At 35.6% G+C, this 18,329-nt stretch overlaps 1 protein-coding gene across 2 annotated transcripts in view; it reads left to right on the plus strand.

Moving 5' to 3' along the window:
* The first annotated feature begins 2,737 nt into the window (after positions 1 to 2,737).
* Positions 2,738 to 18,329, plus strand: part of LOC149779216 (uncharacterized) — a 106,819-nt gene continuing 91,227 nt past the window's right edge. For both annotated transcript variants that reach the window (XR_016415589.1, XM_089939785.1), the window contains exons 1-3: positions 2,738 to 3,010; positions 14,263 to 14,431; positions 15,021 to 15,076. Coding sequence is in view for 1 of the 2 variants with exons in the window: in XM_089939785.1 (XP_089795911.1) it covers positions 15,051 to 15,076 (26 nt within the window). In the remaining variant the exon portion in view is untranslated. The remainder of the gene's footprint in view (positions 3,011 to 14,262; positions 14,432 to 15,020; positions 15,077 to 18,329) is intronic.

Raw genomic sequence — 18,329 nt, forward strand, 5'->3', positions numbered from 1 at the left:
TTTGATCACTTAATTTTGTTAAGTCCTGTGCAAACTTTCTTTTCGTCATGACCAGTTTGGAAACTATACCGTCGGCGGAAAATATCTGTGTTAAATAATAAGCAATACAATTTAGGAATCAGAGTTAATTTTGTCTCTTTAAACCTGTAGAAAGTATTAAAGGACCCAGATTAATAAATCTCTTTCATTTCAAACGTTTAGTTGTATGTGGTAACCATTTTGTTGCTTAAATTTGTTCTTAGCGGCACCAAAGATAAATGTCTATAACTATCTATGGAATCTGAGTGCTCTTTTCAGTTATCTAATGTCCTTCATTTTCAAACTTGTCAACAATAAAATCCTTTCTGAATGAAATTTAATTTTCGTCTCTGCATGGTTGATAGCCACTTCCTGATCCGGATGTTGATGCACAGGTGAATGTGTATTTTTTCTAATTAAATATATGTATTGTATAACTATGACAAAGGAATAAAAAACACTTTTACATGTGCTAATAAACTTTGTGTTTGTAATGGTAACATTAAATTAAATAAATGCTAATTGTGGAACCTTTAATTGGTTTTTAATAAATTTGTTAATTCATTTATACTCGGTTAAGTAGATGTTTGTCAAAATTAGTTTCTCTTATCATAGAATTTATTATCGGATTCATTAACGTATGTACCTGATTGCAAAACGTTTCTTTTGTTAGTTTATAGATTAATGTTATTTTGTTGAATCTTATAACTGAGTCTTTGATAAGACAAATTCACTTGATATTATTATTTGATGAATGCTTGTGTGTGTGTGTGTGTGTTTAATGTTTTCAATGTGTTTATTTATGGCAATTGTCCATGCTTATTTTGTTAAGATTTAAGAAATAAATATTTATTGCATGCAATACATTTGTTATAGTTCTTTATATTTTAATGAAGAAAAAAACGTGTTTATATATAAAAAGAGCAATTGCAAAACTTTTGTGAAAGCGTTCATCCTACATTAATGGTGTTGATATAAGTACACGATATTATATTAAAATCGTCATTTTAGATCAACACATAAAGGACTTGCTGTTTTAGAAAATATCATTCAATGGACAAGATTTTGAAAAGTATAAAACAGAATATTCAACACGAAACGGGCCCATACCCATCTTTAAATTTAGAAGCTCAGTCTATAAATTGCGTTTACAAATTGGGCAATGGAAAAGGAAAATGTACAAACTTTTCAGTCTCTTCCCTCTTTATTACACCACGATGGTTTCTTATATAACCTAACCTTGTTCTTGATTCATATGCCTATATGTGTGTACTGAGTATGATTCTTTTTCCAATAAAATATTGAGTAAAATAATTATTTCTGTACCAACTGTGATTTCTTGCTGACAATGGTTGCAGTTTTTTTTTTGGTACTTAGCTTTACCACCTTTCAGTTAAATAAGTAATAGATTTAAATTTTCGTATTAACGTTTTTATACATTGCTTTCATCGCGATTAATTTATGTAACTGTGCAAAGCTAGTAATTCCGTGTTGCGACCAAAGCAGCATGGGATCACGTGCGACTTGTGTCTGCGATGGCAACCTTGTGCCGAGTAGAGCCTTATCACGCCTATGGCTCGAATAAGTTCCTTATACTACTACTACTACTACTACTACTTTTTCGGGTGCTCCTTCTGCTGCTGCTACTGATAGTAGTAGTAGTAGTAGTAGTAGAAACATGCTTTAAATTAAATTATAAAATCTTGAAAAAAATGTTGCTTCTTATACCTATGATTAACCACAATAAATGGGCACATATGAATAACAACAGTATTTGAACATGATAGCCAATATGCTAGAGCCAAGTTATTTCAGCAAAGAGTTATTTCCCTTGTGACGGACGAAAATCGTTTCAGCGATTCTCACATTAACAATTAGAGTTATTCCAATACCCAGTAATATTATAATCATGATCCATATAAAATCAACAGTGTATATCCATTGAAGACATCATTATTCAACTAGCATGCTATATCCTTAATAAAATATGTGGGTCTAAACACAGGTGCTCTACTCGAGGTTAAATTATGTTAAAAAAAAGCAATGGCCCGAAGGAAAATAATCATAACGAGTGACAACATTACCTAAGATTACCCCCATGACCCATTTTGACCTGGTCCTATGTTAGAACGGGTAATGGGGGCAATCTGAGGAAAGTATCAGAACGGGTAATGGGGGTGATATAAGGCAATTGCCAGAACGGATAATGAGGATAATTCTGAGGGAGGAAATGTCAGAACGGATAATGGGGTAATATGAGGACAATTTATCATCACACATGATTTTTTTTCCCTCCTTCAGGTTATTTCTTTTTTTCTTGATCATTAAGCTCGCGTTTTTGCACCCGTGGGCCTAAACATCAAAACCGAATTGTTCCGGCCCATGTAGCGTTTTGGTCTGATTATTCCGTGCCAAACTCTTTTTGGGCCCAAATAAATCTGAGGAGCAGGGTTAGATCGAGAAATATCATTTACGTTTAATTTTTAAAATGTATTAACTTTTTTAAATTAGTTACATTATTATTATTATTATTATTGATGGGGACTAAACAAATAAGCTAAGGATATACCCCTCTTCCAAGTTTGGGTATTTTCTTCCATACTAAAAAACCCCACCTATTTTTGCCGTAGTTATAGAATCACGTGACTCGTCATTCGGATACGAGTTTAACTCTCATCAAGTGCATAGACTCAATGTGGAGAATAGTTAATCCGTGTCTCCCAGAGACTCCGAACCTTTTTCATAGTGCGTTATTTTTGAATCCGCAATTAGAAGCATAAGGAGTGAACATTTTGTTTTGGAAAACTAACTGGGCTACAGTAGAAATTATAGAAACCAGAAAGTTAGATAATTTATTTGAAAGATAAAAAAGCCAAGTTGTTCAACTCGAGTCTAAACTACGGTTTAGTTCAACAAGTCTTCGCCTTTTTGATGACACAGGCAAATCCACCCAGCGGCCTTAAAATTTGGGTCTGTTCTGACCTCGAAAGAGGTGATGATATGTTTATTAAAGTGCTGTCTAAGTGTTTAAACAATTTCCTTGCAGATAAACTAAATATTCATTTGCAAATTGTAACATAAGTTGTAAACTGGTATAGTTTCATTTTTGTTGCCATGTCTGAGAATGGATCGCCATATCAGTCATACCCTTTCTCTCCAGCAATTAAATATTGGCATCTTTTTATTTTGTTACAAGGTGCACATACATCTTCCGAGTTTTTACATAACAGTGTCAATTATACCTGGCGACAAGATATTACATAACAATATCAATTATACACGATTCCAAGTTATTACATAACAATGATTGTAAATGGTTCCAAGTTCTTACATAACAATTGCAAATATACATGGTTTCAAGTTATTAAATAAGAAATACTTTTAATATACCCATAAATCAATTCCAGCAGTGATCCTACTCAGAAAACAAGCTTGTCTTTAGACAATTAAATCATTATATGCTGATGTTTGGTTTTAAGAAAAGGACAAAGGGGTCATCCATTAATTATGTCAACAAAATGGAGGGGGGAGGGGGTTTGAAGAAGTTTGATAATTGTTGACATGGGGGAGGGGGGAGTTCAAGATAAATTGACATCAACAATGTTATTTTTTTACAATAAATTTAATAAATCAAAAAATAGGAAATTAGTCGGTGCGTTGGTATGGCACACAGTAGCTCGCCCATCAACAGCCCACCAGTTTAATCCTAAACCGGTTGAGCTCTTGCCAAGGAAGTCATAGTCTTGCACCATCATATTTTGTTTTTATTGGTTTGGTATTAATCTGAAGAAATTAATGAATCAGCCACTATGCCCATTATAACAATTGAGGAACATTTGGCTTCCCCATGGGAAGATGATAGAAGCTAGAATATAAAGTCTCGATTTTTTCATGAATTCAAAGTGTTATAGTCAATTTGAAATCTGTTAAACAAGTAAAAAAAATGTATTAAAATTTATTTGTAGACCTTTTAATTTCGATAATTCTATTTTTAGCATAAAAGCCAGCCATATAAAATATTGTTAGTTTGTAAGGGGGGGGTTAAAAAAAATTTGACATAATTTTATTAGGGGGCCACTGAAAGTTTGACAGTTGTTGACAAGGGGGGGAAGGGGGGGGTTAAAAATTGCCAAAAAATTGTTGACATAATTAATGGACGTCCCCAAATAGTTCATATAGAAGGTAAATGCCAGTCCAGTTTCCAATATCAGAGCAGTTTTTGTTTGGAGGAAAAAGATATAATAAGATAAATATATGGAATATGTAATTGTAGATAACACCATTACATTTGAATTTAATGATATTATCATCAGGACACGTGTTTAACAAAAATGGTGATACACGATTGTTTACTTTGGTTGATTGATAATTTTTAATCAGTTTGTTTTCTAGTCGGGAGATATTATTTCCATTGTATTGTCCATTGTGGACCCATAATTGTTATTAAAATATTCATATCAAAAGGAAACAAGTTTGATGTTTGTTATCTCAACAGTTTAGATATTATATGTGTAATTGACTCTTGCAAATGCTGTTTCACGCGATTGCTATGCACATCACAGTCATCGTTTTTAGTATTCCAAAATGGACTGATTGGGTCTGTTAATTTACATTATTTTTGTGGTGTGACCTATAGTTATTAATACTAGTTTTATTGAAATGATTGAAAAGTCAGGTGTAGAGACAAGTGTGATGCCAGTTCCTGTGGTGCTTCAATTTTCATACAAACTATTCATCTGTTTTCACTTTTGCAGAATGCAAGAAGATTTGTGCATATACTTTTCTTGTGAGCATGTATATCTCATGTATATCGATTCAGTAGTGGAAGAAGGACAAAGCAATAATGATATAAATAAGATTAATTAAACAGTTTTTTTCCCCATTTAAATTTTGATTGAAATGTTCTGAGCTAAAGTCATCACAGGGGAATTTATGACTGAGACTATTTGCATGGATATGTTCCTGAGCCGGGAAAGACTTCACAAAGCAGTCATTTGCTTTTATCTGGAGACTGTACATTCTGAGTATGGTAAATTAAATTGATAAAGGGAGCCATGCATGCCTATTAACACCTATAAGGTATAGAAAAGTAAAATTTATATATCAGTGAGGAAAAATGTTTTAATAACAATTTCTTTTTATTCAAGCCGAAAGCATTTTATATGGTATGCACAATACTATAACATCATAATCTTATTCATACACTTTTTAAAGGGATTTGATAAAAACATATCTGCTTGATGTAAGTAACCCACAAGCAGCCATATTTTCAATTTTACCCCACCCAACCCTCAACCGATACCTGCACTTTTTCTCTGCAGATCTGATGCAGTTTGGGCCTAATATCTAGAGCACTCTTGGGCAATCATAATCTTGTAGATTCAGCATTTTTTGTACTATTTTAGACTTAGCATAATGCGATCAAAGCACTTAAAATAAGCAAATCTGGAATGATTAATTAGCAGTACTTTAAATGATCTTGTTATATTGTGTTTACTAAACACAGATACTTGTATGCGGATAACCATTTCATTTAAATCCATGAAAGTCAATGCAATGAAATGAATCACTTTATCAATGTAAGTATTTGTTCTTTTATTAACCGATTAATAGACAGTAATTAATCTTTATTTTTTTTTAATTGATTATACAGAGGATTGACTTGAGCATGCAGTATTGCTTTTGAAGCAAAACAGTTATGCTAAAGGGGTGGTCTGTTTTTGCATTTAAATGACAAAATGTATGTTATGGTCGCTTTAGTAGAAGTAGTTGTCAAATGTGGTAATCTTTTCTATTTGGATAAAATGGGTTTACTAAATTAATTTTGCAAGGAGGGTAGTAAGAAAGGATCAGAGAAGGAAAATTCATGTGAAAGTGGAAGGATAAAAAGTAAGGCTGCTGCTGATTCTGAGATATCTATTCTTCCAAAGAGACAAGACTCTTTTGCAGCTAAATATGGCACAACAAAGAGACAAGGACATTTTCAGCCACATTGGGTTGATAATTTCCGTGGCATGAATTCATTGGCTCTGAAGGAAAGATGTTTTCAGTTATTTTTAACAATATCCCAAACTGGTAAAGGCTGGAAATTCCAAGTAATTTTCAGTGGAACAAATACTTTTTGTACTCCAGTGCATACAGGAAATTGGTAGTGACTTGTTTAATATCCTGATTTGCAAAGAAGTTTGTATCAGTTTTCAAACATCAAGGTGTTGCAGTTTGCATATCTATGCAAGTCTAGAAGAGCACTAGATATATGTTCAAGTGCATGTGTAGTTGACTGACACTGAATGCATACGAGAATGCACATCTTTTTGTGACCTGCTTCATGTGCATTCAATGAAGAAAAAGTTGTTTCAGGGTTTGATACCAATTTTAAGTATATGATTGGCTAAATGTGGCAACCATCTTAATTGGTTGTGGAAAACCCCAGGAAAACCCTGCGAAGAATGAGTGATCCACAGGAAGCTACTGGCAAGCTTTCTCACATCACATCTTTGCAAAGCCAAGACTTGTACCCACACAGAGGTGTGATCTAAGCTCTGCAACATGAAGTCCCATGAAGAAAGAGATCTTTTTCCTGGTAGGTTGGACATTTTAACTGTTATAGCTTATTTCAGCTTTGCTGGTTATGGCCAGATTTGTCATTACTCACTGTTGTAAAGACTATATTTTGGCATGCAGTGTCTGCATTGGGTGGCATACACTACCATCTTGCTGTGATTGTAAATGGATGATAGACCATTTTTCCTAAGTTACAAAGATTTACCGTTCATTTTCCTCCTTAGTCTGCCTATTAATAATGATTTGTAGGTCAAAAGGTCATTGCTAAAATATCATGTCCAGTATCAGGTACCAAAAAATAGAACCCCCTAAGACATTGTCAGAGATATGTCTGGATGTGCTGATCACTAAAAATGTTTGGATCATAGGTTTCCATTAATTTTAGGAATAAAACAAACTTTAGGTTTTTAAGTTGATCAAGCCTGATTAATTTGAATAATCCTGTATATTATTGTGGAGGACTTTCTCAAGGGTTTGGTTTTACGCCTGTGATTAAGTAGCATCCATTAGACATGGCCCATGCTACATGCATAACAAAATGTATATAATCATTTATTTTATCAATTAGTTTTTGGTAGGAACACACATATTAAACATTAGTGGGTTTTGTTAACGGTTTATATATTGCTTGCAGTTTATATATTGTTTGCAATAACATAATTCATTTTTGGGTGAGGGTTGGACATAATGATAATTTTAAGTTCATGTGTGTGTGTGTGTCATCTGTCCATACCCGAAATTAACCTCATTATTAAAGTTTTTAACTTGGCTCTTCAAAGTAGAGCTGTGGTAATACCATCAGTGTGTCCACTTGCAAAAGTATGTATCAGTACACACAAACACACCACATACACACACACACACACACACACACACACACACACACACACACAACCACTCACATATAGCTTAATTGCGTCTCATCATTTATTTCTTCCTTGGTCCTTGAAGAACAAGATTTGTGTTGGTTTCATAGCACCTGCTTTCTAGAAAGGGAACCAACCTTGAACATCCAAATACATTATTTGTAAAAAGAATTCATGCTTTTGGCTTTAACTCATTTTTATGAGCTCTGTTACACCCATCTATGCTCTTATCATAACAGTTTGTCACTGTTACATACGGTTACACACATCTATGCTGTTATCATAACAGTTTGTCACTGTTACATGCTGTTACACCCATCTATGCTCTTATCATAACAGTTTGTCATTGTTACATACTGTTACACCCATCTATGCTCTTATCATAACCGTTTGTCACTGTTACATACTGTTTCACCCATCTATGCTCTTATCATAACAGTTTGTCACTGTTACTTACTCACCCATCTATGATTTTATCATAACAGTTTGTCACTGTTACATACTGTCATACCCATCTATGATATTATCATAACAGTTTGTCACTGTTACATACTGTTACACCCATCTATGCTCTTATCATAACAGTTTGTCACTGTGAGCAGTAGTCATTGCTAATTGACCTTGGTTAAATTTGGGTTGTTGCATTTTTAAGCTGAATTTGTGTCATCAAACCAGATGTCTTTTGATTATATGTATCTCTGTTAGTATCACAAACAACAAAGAAGGTCACTATATCATACATTTCACATTTTACTGACGTGTTTATTGTTTTCCCTTCATGATCTTGCAGCCTGTATGCATACTGTTATGCTGAGAATCATGAAAGTTGGTGAGGGGATATATTTTGATGAGGATTACACCTTCATCAATGAAGTAGGTGAATGTGATCCATACTTTACAGTGCTTAACTGTCTCCGTTCATACTAAAATCATCAAACTAGTACATCCTTTTCAGAAAAGAAGGTGAATGTCACCCATATTTTATGTTTTCCAGATTTTGGTTAAATGTTGTGTTTTCATTTATATTTCAAGTATTGTTCATATTAGAAAAATCCAGCTGACAATTTTAAATACAACACCCTTACAACAAAAGAAGGTCTGTGTGAGTAGCCTTTTACTGGCTTAGCTTAAGTTTATGCATTTAGTTACTGACCATTTATGTATTTGCATCCTACATACATATTATACCTAGAACCTTGAAACTTGATTAATGAGGGGATGTATTTTGATGGGTGTCACAACATCACAAAATTTGGTCACTGTGACTTGTATTTAACACTTTGTAGAATCAAGAAAGTAGATTGTTTTATACATCTCTGTTAGTTCTGCACCTGTACATAAATAGTCACTATGTCCTGTATTTTACTTTTTTTATTGGCTTAGGTCAAGTTTTTTGCATTTAGCTAATGACCAAAATATGATTTTGAGATGCTATGTACAAACTATCCTGTCAAGAATCATGAAGCTTGTGTGATATGCTATGTACAAACTATCCTGTCAAGAATCATGAAGCTTGTATGAGATGCTTTGTACAAACTATCTTGTCAAGAATCATGAAGCTTGTGTGAGATACTATGTACAAACAATCCTGTTAAGAATCATGAAGCTTGTGTGATATGCTATGTACAAACTATCCTGTTAAGAATCATGAAGCTTGTGTGATATGCTATGTACAAACTATCCTGTCAGGAATCATGAAGCTTGTGTGATATGCTATGTACAAACTATCCTGTCAGGAATCATGAAGCTTGTGTGATATGCTATGTACAAACTATCCTGTCAAGAATCATGAAGCTTGTGTGATATGCTATGTACAAACTATCCTGTCAAGAATCATGAAGCTTGTGTGATATGCTATGTACAAACTATCCTGTTAAGAATCATGAAGCTTGTGTGAGATGCCATGTATAAACTATCCTGTCAGGAATCATGAAGCTTGTGTGATATGCTATGTACAAACTATCCTGTTAAGAATCATGAAGCTTGTATGAGATGCTTTGTACAAACAATCCTGTTAAGAATCATGAAGCTTGTGTGATATGCTATGTACAAACTATCTTGTTAAGAATCATGAAGCTTGTGTGATATGCTATGTACAAACTATCCTGTCAAGAATCATGAAGCTTGTGTGATATGCTATGTACAAACTATGCTGTCAAGAATCATGAAGCTTGTATGAGATGCTTTGTACAAACTATCCTGTCAGGAATCATGAAGCTTGTGTGATATGCTATGTACAAACTATCCTGTCAGGAATCATGAAGCTTGTGTGATATGCTATGTACAAACTATCCTGTCAAGAATCATGAAGCTTGTGTGATATGCTATGTACAAACTATCCTGTCAAGAATCATGAAACTTGTGTGATATGCTATGTACAAACTATCCTGTCAGGAATCATGAAGCTTGTGTGATATGCTATGTACAAACTATCCTGTCAAGAATCATGAAGCTTGTGTGATATGCTATGTACAAACTATCCTGTCAGGAATCATGAAGCTTGTGTGAGATGCTTTGTACAAACAATCCTGTTAAGAATCATGAAGCTTGTGTGATATGCTATGTACAAACTATCCTGTCAGGAATCATGAAGCTTGTGTGAGATGCCATGTATAAACTATCCTGTCAGGAATCATGAAGCTTGTGTGATATGCTATGTACAAACTATCCTGTTAAGAATCATGAAGCTTGTGTGATATGCTATGTACAAACTATCCTGTTAAGAATCATGAAGCTTGTGTGATATGCTATGTACAAACTATCCTGTCAAGAATCATGAAGCTTGTGTGATATGCTATGTACAAACTATCCTGTTAAGAATCATGAAGCTTGTATGAGATGCTTTGTACAAACAATCCTGTTAAGAATCATGAAGCTTGTGTGAGATGCCATGTATAAACTATCCTGTCAAGAATCATGAAGCTTGTGTGAGATGCTATGTACAAACTATCCTGTTAAGAATCATGAAGCTTGTATGAGATGCTTTGTACAAACTATCCTGTCAAGAATCATGAAGCTTGTGTGATATGCTATGTACAAGCTATCCTGTCAGGAATCATGAAGCTTGTGTGAGATACTATGTACAAACTATCCTGTCAAGAATCATGAAGCTTGTGTGATATGCTATGTACAAACTATCTTGTCAAGAATCATGAAGCTTGTGTGAGATACTATGTACAAACTATCCTGTCAAGAATCATGAAGCTTGTGTGATATGCTATGTACAAACTATCCTGTTAAGAATCATGAAGCTTGTGTGATATGCTATGTACAAACTATCCTGTTAAGAATCATGAAGCTTGTGTGAGATGCCATGTATAAACTATCCTGTCAAGAATCATGAAGCTTGTGTGAGATGCTATGTACAAACTATCCTGTTAAGAATCATGAAGCTTGTATGAGATGCTTTGTACAAACTATCCTGTCAAGAATCATGAAGCTTGTGTGATATGCTATGTACAAACTATCCTGTTAAGAATCATGAAGCTTGTATGAGATGCTTTGTACAAACTATCCTGTCAAGAATCATGAAGCTTGTGTGATATGCTATGTACAAGCTATCCTGTCAAGAATCATGAAGCTTGTGTGATATGCTATGTACAAACTATCCTGTCAAGAATCATGAAGCTTGTGTGATATGCTATGTACAAACTATCCTGTCAGGAATCATGAAGCTTGTGTGAGATGCTATGTACAAACTATCCTGTCAAGAATCATGAAGCTTGTGTGATATGCTATGTACAAACTATCCTGTCAGGAATCATGAAGCTTGTGTGAGATGCTATGTACAAACTATCCTGTCAAGAATCATGAAGCTTGTATGAGATGCTTTGTACAAACTATCTTGTCAAGAATCATGAAGCTTGTGTGAGATACTATGTACAAACAATCCTGTTAAGAATCATGAAGCTTGTGTGATATGCTATGTACAAACTATCCTGTTAAGAATCATGAAGCTTGTGTGATATGCTATGTACAAACTATCCTGTCAGGAATCATGAAGCTTGTGTGATATGCTATGTACAAACTATCCTGTCAGGAATCATGAAGCTTGTGTGATATGCTATGTACAAACTATCCTGTCAAGAATCATGAAGCTTGTGTGATATGCTATGTACAAACTATCCTGTCAAGAATCATGAAGCTTGTGTGATATGCTATGTACAAACTATCCTGTTAAGAATCATGAAGCTTGTGTGAGATGCCATGTATAAACTATCCTGTCAGGAATCATGAAGCTTGTGTGATATGCTATGTACAAACTATCCTGTTAAGAATCATGAAGCTTGTATGAGATGCTTTGTACAAACAATCCTGTTAAGAATCATGAAGCTTGTGTGATATGCTATGTACAAACTATCTTGTTAAGAATCATGAAGCTTGTGTGATATGCTATGTACAAACTATCCTGTCAAGAATCATGAAGCTTGTGTGATATGCTATGTACAAACTATGCTGTCAAGAATCATGAAGCTTGTATGAGATGCTTTGTACAAACTATCCTGTCAGGAATCATGAAGCTTGTGTGATATGCTATGTACAAACTATCCTGTCAGGAATCATGAAGCTTGTGTGATATGCTATGTACAAACTATCCTGTCAAGAATCATGAAGCTTGTGTGATATGCTATGTACAAACTATCCTGTCAAGAATCATGAAACTTGTGTGATATGCTATGTACAAACTATCCTGTCAGGAATCATGAAGCTTGTGTGATATGCTATGTACAAACTATCCTGTCAAGAATCATGAAGCTTGTGTGATATGCTATGTACAAACTATCCTGTCAGGAATCATGAAGCTTGTGTGAGATGCTTTGTACAAACAATCCTGTTAAGAATCATGAAGCTTGTGTGATATGCTATGTACAAACTATCCTGTCAGGAATCATGAAGCTTGTGTGAGATGCCATGTATAAACTATCCTGTCAGGAATCATGAAGCTTGTGTGATATGCTATGTACAAACTATCCTGTTAAGAATCATGAAGCTTGTGTGATATGCTATGTACAAACTATCCTGTCAAGAATCATGAAGCTTGTGTGATATGCTATGTACAAACTATCCTGTTAAGAATCATGAAGCTTGTATGAGATGCTTTGTACAAACAATCCTGTTAAGAATCATGAAGCTTGTGTGAGATGCCATGTATAAACTATCCTGTCAAGAATCATGAAGCTTGTGTGAGATGCTATGTACAAACTATCCTGTTAAGAATCATGAAGCTTGTATGAGATGCTTTGTACAAACTATCCTGTCAAGAATCATGAAGCTTGTGTGATATGCTATGTACAAGCTATCCTGTCAGGAATCATGAAGCTTGTGTGAGATACTATGTACAAACTATCCTGTCAAGAATCATGAAGCTTGTGTGATATGCTATGTACAAACTATCTTGTCAAGAATCATGAAGCTTGTGTGAGATACTATGTACAAACTATCCTGTCAAGAATCATGAAGCTTGTGTGATATGCTATGTACAAACTATCCTGTTAAGAATCATGAAGCTTGTGTGATATGCTATGTACAAACTATCCTGTTAAGAATCATGAAGCTTGTGTGAGATGCCATGTATAAACTATCCTGTCAAGAATCATGAAGCTTGTGTGAGATGCTATGTACAAACTATCCTGTTAAGAATCATGAAGCTTGTATGAGATGCTTTGTACAAACTATCCTGTCAAGAATCATGAAGCTTGTGTGATATGCTATGTACAAACTATCCTGTTAAGAATCATGAAGCTTGTATGAGATGCTTTGTACAAACTATCCTGTCAAGAATCATGAAGCTTGTGTGATATGCTATGTACAAGCTATCCTGTCAAGAATCATGAAGCTTGTGTGATATGCTATGTACAAACTATCCTGTCAAGAATCATGAAGCTTGTGTGATATGCTATGTACAAACTATCCTGTCAGGAATCATGAAGCTTGTGTGAGATGCTATGTACAAACTATCCTGTCAAGAATCATGAAGCTTGTGTGATATGCTATGTACAAACTATCCTGTCAGGAATCATGAAGCTTGTGTGAGATGCTATGTACAAACTATCCTGTCAAGAATCATGAAGCTTGTGTGATATGCTATGTACAAACTATCCTGTCAGGAATCATGAAGCTTGTGTGATATGCTATGTACAAACTATCCTGTCAAGAATCATGAAGCTTGTGTGATATGCTATGTACAAACTATCCTGTCAGGAATCATGAAGCTTGTGTGAGATGCCATGTATAAACTATCCTGTCAAGAATCATGAAGCTTGTGTGTTGTTGTTGTTGTTCTTGTAGGGTTTAACGCCATTTTTCAGCACACGATAGGGTTATACATGGTGGCCAGTATTAATGGTGGAGGAAGAACCCGGGAAAACTCCGGAAAGAACCACCGACACATGAGAAGCTACCGGCAAGTTTTCTCACATACCCACATTAGCCGAATCCGAGACTCGAACCCACGCAGACAGAGGTGAGATGGAAGTGGTCTGTAATGGAGAGCGCTTTAGACCACTCGGCCACGAAGCTTGTGTGAGGGAATGCATTGTGATTAGCTTTACTAATTTTAGCGATAGATCATTATGACCCATATTTCAAACTTTGTTTTGTACTTGTAATTCGACACAAATCTCTCATTCTCAGGGGAGACCACTCTTGGCTGACTTGGCTAGCAGATGACCTTGTAGTACTTATGTTCCTAAAGCAAGCCCCAGATCCATGGCAGACATGGACTTTATTTCCAAACAAGTATGAGGTACTCCTGTATAATAATGGTTGGGTAGGTTCTTCATTCTGAAACTTAGTATCTCTTTCTTTGTTTCAGTTAGACAATGAGTGAATTTTCTACCAACACCTTGACCTACAACCTTCTGCTCCTTCCCAGTACACTCATTGTCCTTGTAGTGTGTCTCTTCTTTCGATGGATGGGGCTGAAATTTTTCCGGCATAATTAGACTGCTGTTTGACAGTTTCCATGTTAATATTATGCATGGGTGAGTATTTCTGCTCTAACCCTGGCAGGTATATTGGAATAGACATCTTTCAGTCCAGTCACATATTCAGAACTTAATAGATATCTGCTTACTTTAAAAAGAAACCAATGCTCTCAAAATTTTCAGAACATCTGCCAGGTATTAGTTTTAATCAAACTTGGTAAATAGACCTAAGCTAACATTCTCTTGGATGATTACAGTTATGATTATCCATGAGGTGATTTTGCATCTGATTGGCTGAATCGGTCAGTACTTTTTAGCAACTATCTCCGTTCATAAGTTTTTTCTATAATCAGAATCTCAAATTATGAGTGAGAGATTATGCCTTTACCTTTACAAAGCTTTTACTGAAGATGGAGTAAATTAAGCAAAATTAAAATGTTACAAAGTTTGGGAGATAGTTTACATAGGTTGTATTACTGACTAAGCCTGAAATGTCAGCTTTAAGCCAGGTGATAAATATCAGGCCAGTTTGGGCCTCCTGTTTAATATTCTTTTGAAGAGAATCAACTATAAGATAGGTGGTAGTTTGGCAAAGTTTACTTACCTGTGTACCATCATTAAAGTGTTGATCAATTTCATATTTCAGGAGAAATGAGTATTCTTAACAAAGGTGAAGATGGCATCTAGTTCAGAAGAAAATAGGTAAATATAATGCAGATATAAACTGACATGTACACACACTATTTTGGTCACACTCTGGTGAGTGGTCAGCATAGACACTTACTATTACAAACTACAACTAATTCAATATACAGTGGTTCCTACACTGTTTAAGAGATTGCTACAGCTACTTACAAAAATACACACCATTGGATACAATACCTCCCAACTGATTCCATGTTTGTTGTTTCTCCCTGTTCTAAGGCCCTTCTCAGGGGGTCATTTCTAGGTAATAGACTATCATATTCTGCACATACAGGTAGGTAGTATATTTTTGTAATGTTTTGTACACCAGAGACTAGCCTCTTGTATAAGGCCATTTTTTGTCATCATAAAAGAGGTGGTTTATATTTTGGACAACTGCATTGCAGTTATTTTATGTCCAGAGTAAGAATTGTAAAGTGCATGATTCACATTGAGAACCAGTTTGTATGACCTACTTTGATTGTTTCAGAAAAAAGGGGATATTAATTTATTTTTTTCTTTTTGTTTATCTTTCAGTGTTTCACTCCTGCTTACTTTTATGTTTGCTGAACACATTTTTTATAAACTCTCTTTTGGGTGTCTTGCTTACTACATCTACAGGTAAATCATTTGAAGTACACAACTTATAAAGTACTATTGCAACAGAAGTATCAATATAAAAGGTTTGAAGCATGACTTTGCATTAATTATGGGAGACTTTTGTCTGTTCCCAAGATAAGGGAAGTATCTAGTGCTTGGGTTGTCCATTTGTGTGTGGGTGAGTCTGTAAACAGCGTTAGTGAAAACAAATTTTACCCATCCATTGTAGGTCAATAATTCCTTTCCCAATTTACTTCCTATTTAAAGGTTAATCTCTTCACGTATCCTATTTTCTCAATATCACTCCTGGGACAAGGGATGGTAAATTATAATGGAGACATATATTTTGTCATAGGTTTTTGGTTAAAACTTTTTGGATCACTATCTTTGCATAGCCTCTTTATGATTTTACTTAATATTTGTAATGTAACATTATTTCATTAACCACCTTCTGTTGGTGTCACTCCTGCCTCATGGAGGGATCATGTGTTAAATAATTACATTGGAGACAAATTTTGGATTAAAGTTTATATGTAGGTGTGTCTATAGACAGCTTTGGATAGTTTTATTTTTCAGCACTTTTAGCACAGTAACCCCTTTTTACTTCAAACACATTACCCAATCACAATACCTTTGGAAAACTATTACTTCCATGCAAATTCAGCACTCTCAGGCAACAACGTTTTGCTAACATTCTGAAAGTTTCCGAACCACAAAGTTGGGATTTAGATAGAGTAGCCCCCCTTGATACCAGGATTGGGGCCAGATCCCATGCAGTTGACATTTACTACATGTACTTCCACTTCTGCTGAGTAGCACATTCTCTACAGAGAGGCCTCACAAAATCCATACAAGGCCTCACAAAATCCATACAAGTAGTTTGGAAGCTGCTTACCACAAAACAAGATGGAGAAGTTTCATCTTCAAATGCGATGGTTCATTCCGGGGTTTTCCTGGGTTCTTCCTCCACCATTAATACTGGCCACCATGTATAGCCTGTCATGTGCTGAAAAATGGCGTTAAACCCTACAACAACAACAACAACATCTTCGAACAGCAGAAGGCAGTAGGTTCCATCTATAAAATTCTAACTTTTTTCTTTTTCCTTTTGCAACTGACAAAACGTTTTCTAACTTTGTATATTTCCACAGGTAAGTTGTTGCTAGAATTGATTATATGGTTCCACTTTGTACTTGTACACACTATAAGCAACGCTTGAGTGATTTTACCTGTATAGGCAGTAAGACTTTACCTTCTTACAGGTTACTTGTTATTAGAATTGATTATTTAGTGTTCACTTTGCAAATGTTAATAGCAGTGCTCTAATTTTCTACCTGTACAGGCCATGTGCACCAATTTACAGGTATTTGTCATAGTTGGTAACTCTGCATAAGTTCATAAAGCACAACATTCACAACACCACATGTATATATCATCTGCTGTAATTTTTCTTACAGACTTTGACCATGGGCAAGATCAGTCTGATAACCACTTAGCATGGTTATCATTCCTTGAATACATGTCAGACTAGTATAGTATAGGAAGTCAGTGGACGGCATTTCTTTGGGTACTAAGGAAAGTCAATGGATTGCAATTCTTTGGGTATTAAGGAAAGTTAGTGGACGTCAGTTCTTTGGCTACTAAGGAAAGTCAGTGGAAGGCAATTCTTTGTATACTAAGGAAAGCCAGTGGAAGGTAATTCTTTGTGTACTAAGGAAAGTCAGTGGAAGGCAATTCTTTGGGTACTAAGGAAAGTCAGTGGACGGCAATTCTTTGGGTACTAAGGAAAGTCAGTGGAAGGCAATTCTTTGTGTACTAAGGAAAGTCAGTGGAAGGCAATTCTTTGGGCACTAAGGAAAGTCAGTGGACAGCAATTCTTTGGGTACTAAGGAAAGTCAGTGGACGGCAATTCTTTGGGTACTAAGGAAAGTCAGTGGACGGCAATTCTTTGGGTACCAAGGGGAACGAGAAGAAGCATAGCTTGAGTGAGGAAATTATCAGCTTACAAGCCTATGTTCAAAATTATATCATTTCCTGGGGAGTGAGATGGAGAGGAGAGTAGAAATGGCCTCAGTTACAGCATCTTATATCGGACACAGGCTGGCTGTGTGGATCTTTATCCCATTCTCCGTGACTGTCTCCACCTCATGAATTGTTCCTTCATGACCGGTCTTGGCCATATAACTCTGACTGCATTTAGCCATGACCACAGTTGATCAGACAGCATCGTACACATGAAAATAAACTTGTAAAGTCTGACGACTTACGAGTGCTGCTAGGCACTGCCTACATATGCTGCTCAGTTAAGTGCCACAGTACCCAATGACCCACTTCATGAAACCAGTTCTGCAGCAGACTAACCCAAGTAGATGGATGTGGATGATGCCTAGTTTATGTAAGCACTCTCATGCATCAGTCTAACATGCATAGTGTAGCCAGGCACTTCCTGTGTATGATGTCCAGTTTATATAGGCACTCGCACAGATCAGTCTAACCTACATAGTACCTCTGGCATACATTGTCCATCTTGGTGCCTGTTTCTAAGATGTCTCTTCACCCTGAAGCCTTTGAAGCCTCTGCCACCCAAAGGAAGCCACTAAGTGACACCTTGGAAATAACGGGATCTTAGTCCAAATGTGCTGCAAGTGTAGTGAACCCCAATCCTTGACAT

Source organism: Sinohyriopsis cumingii, chromosome 17, assembly GCF_028554795.1.
Source record: "Sinohyriopsis cumingii isolate HCF-2022 chromosome 17, ASM2855479v2, whole genome shotgun sequence".
NCBI classification, from domain to species: domain Eukaryota; kingdom Metazoa; phylum Mollusca; class Bivalvia; order Unionida; family Unionidae; genus Sinohyriopsis; species Sinohyriopsis cumingii.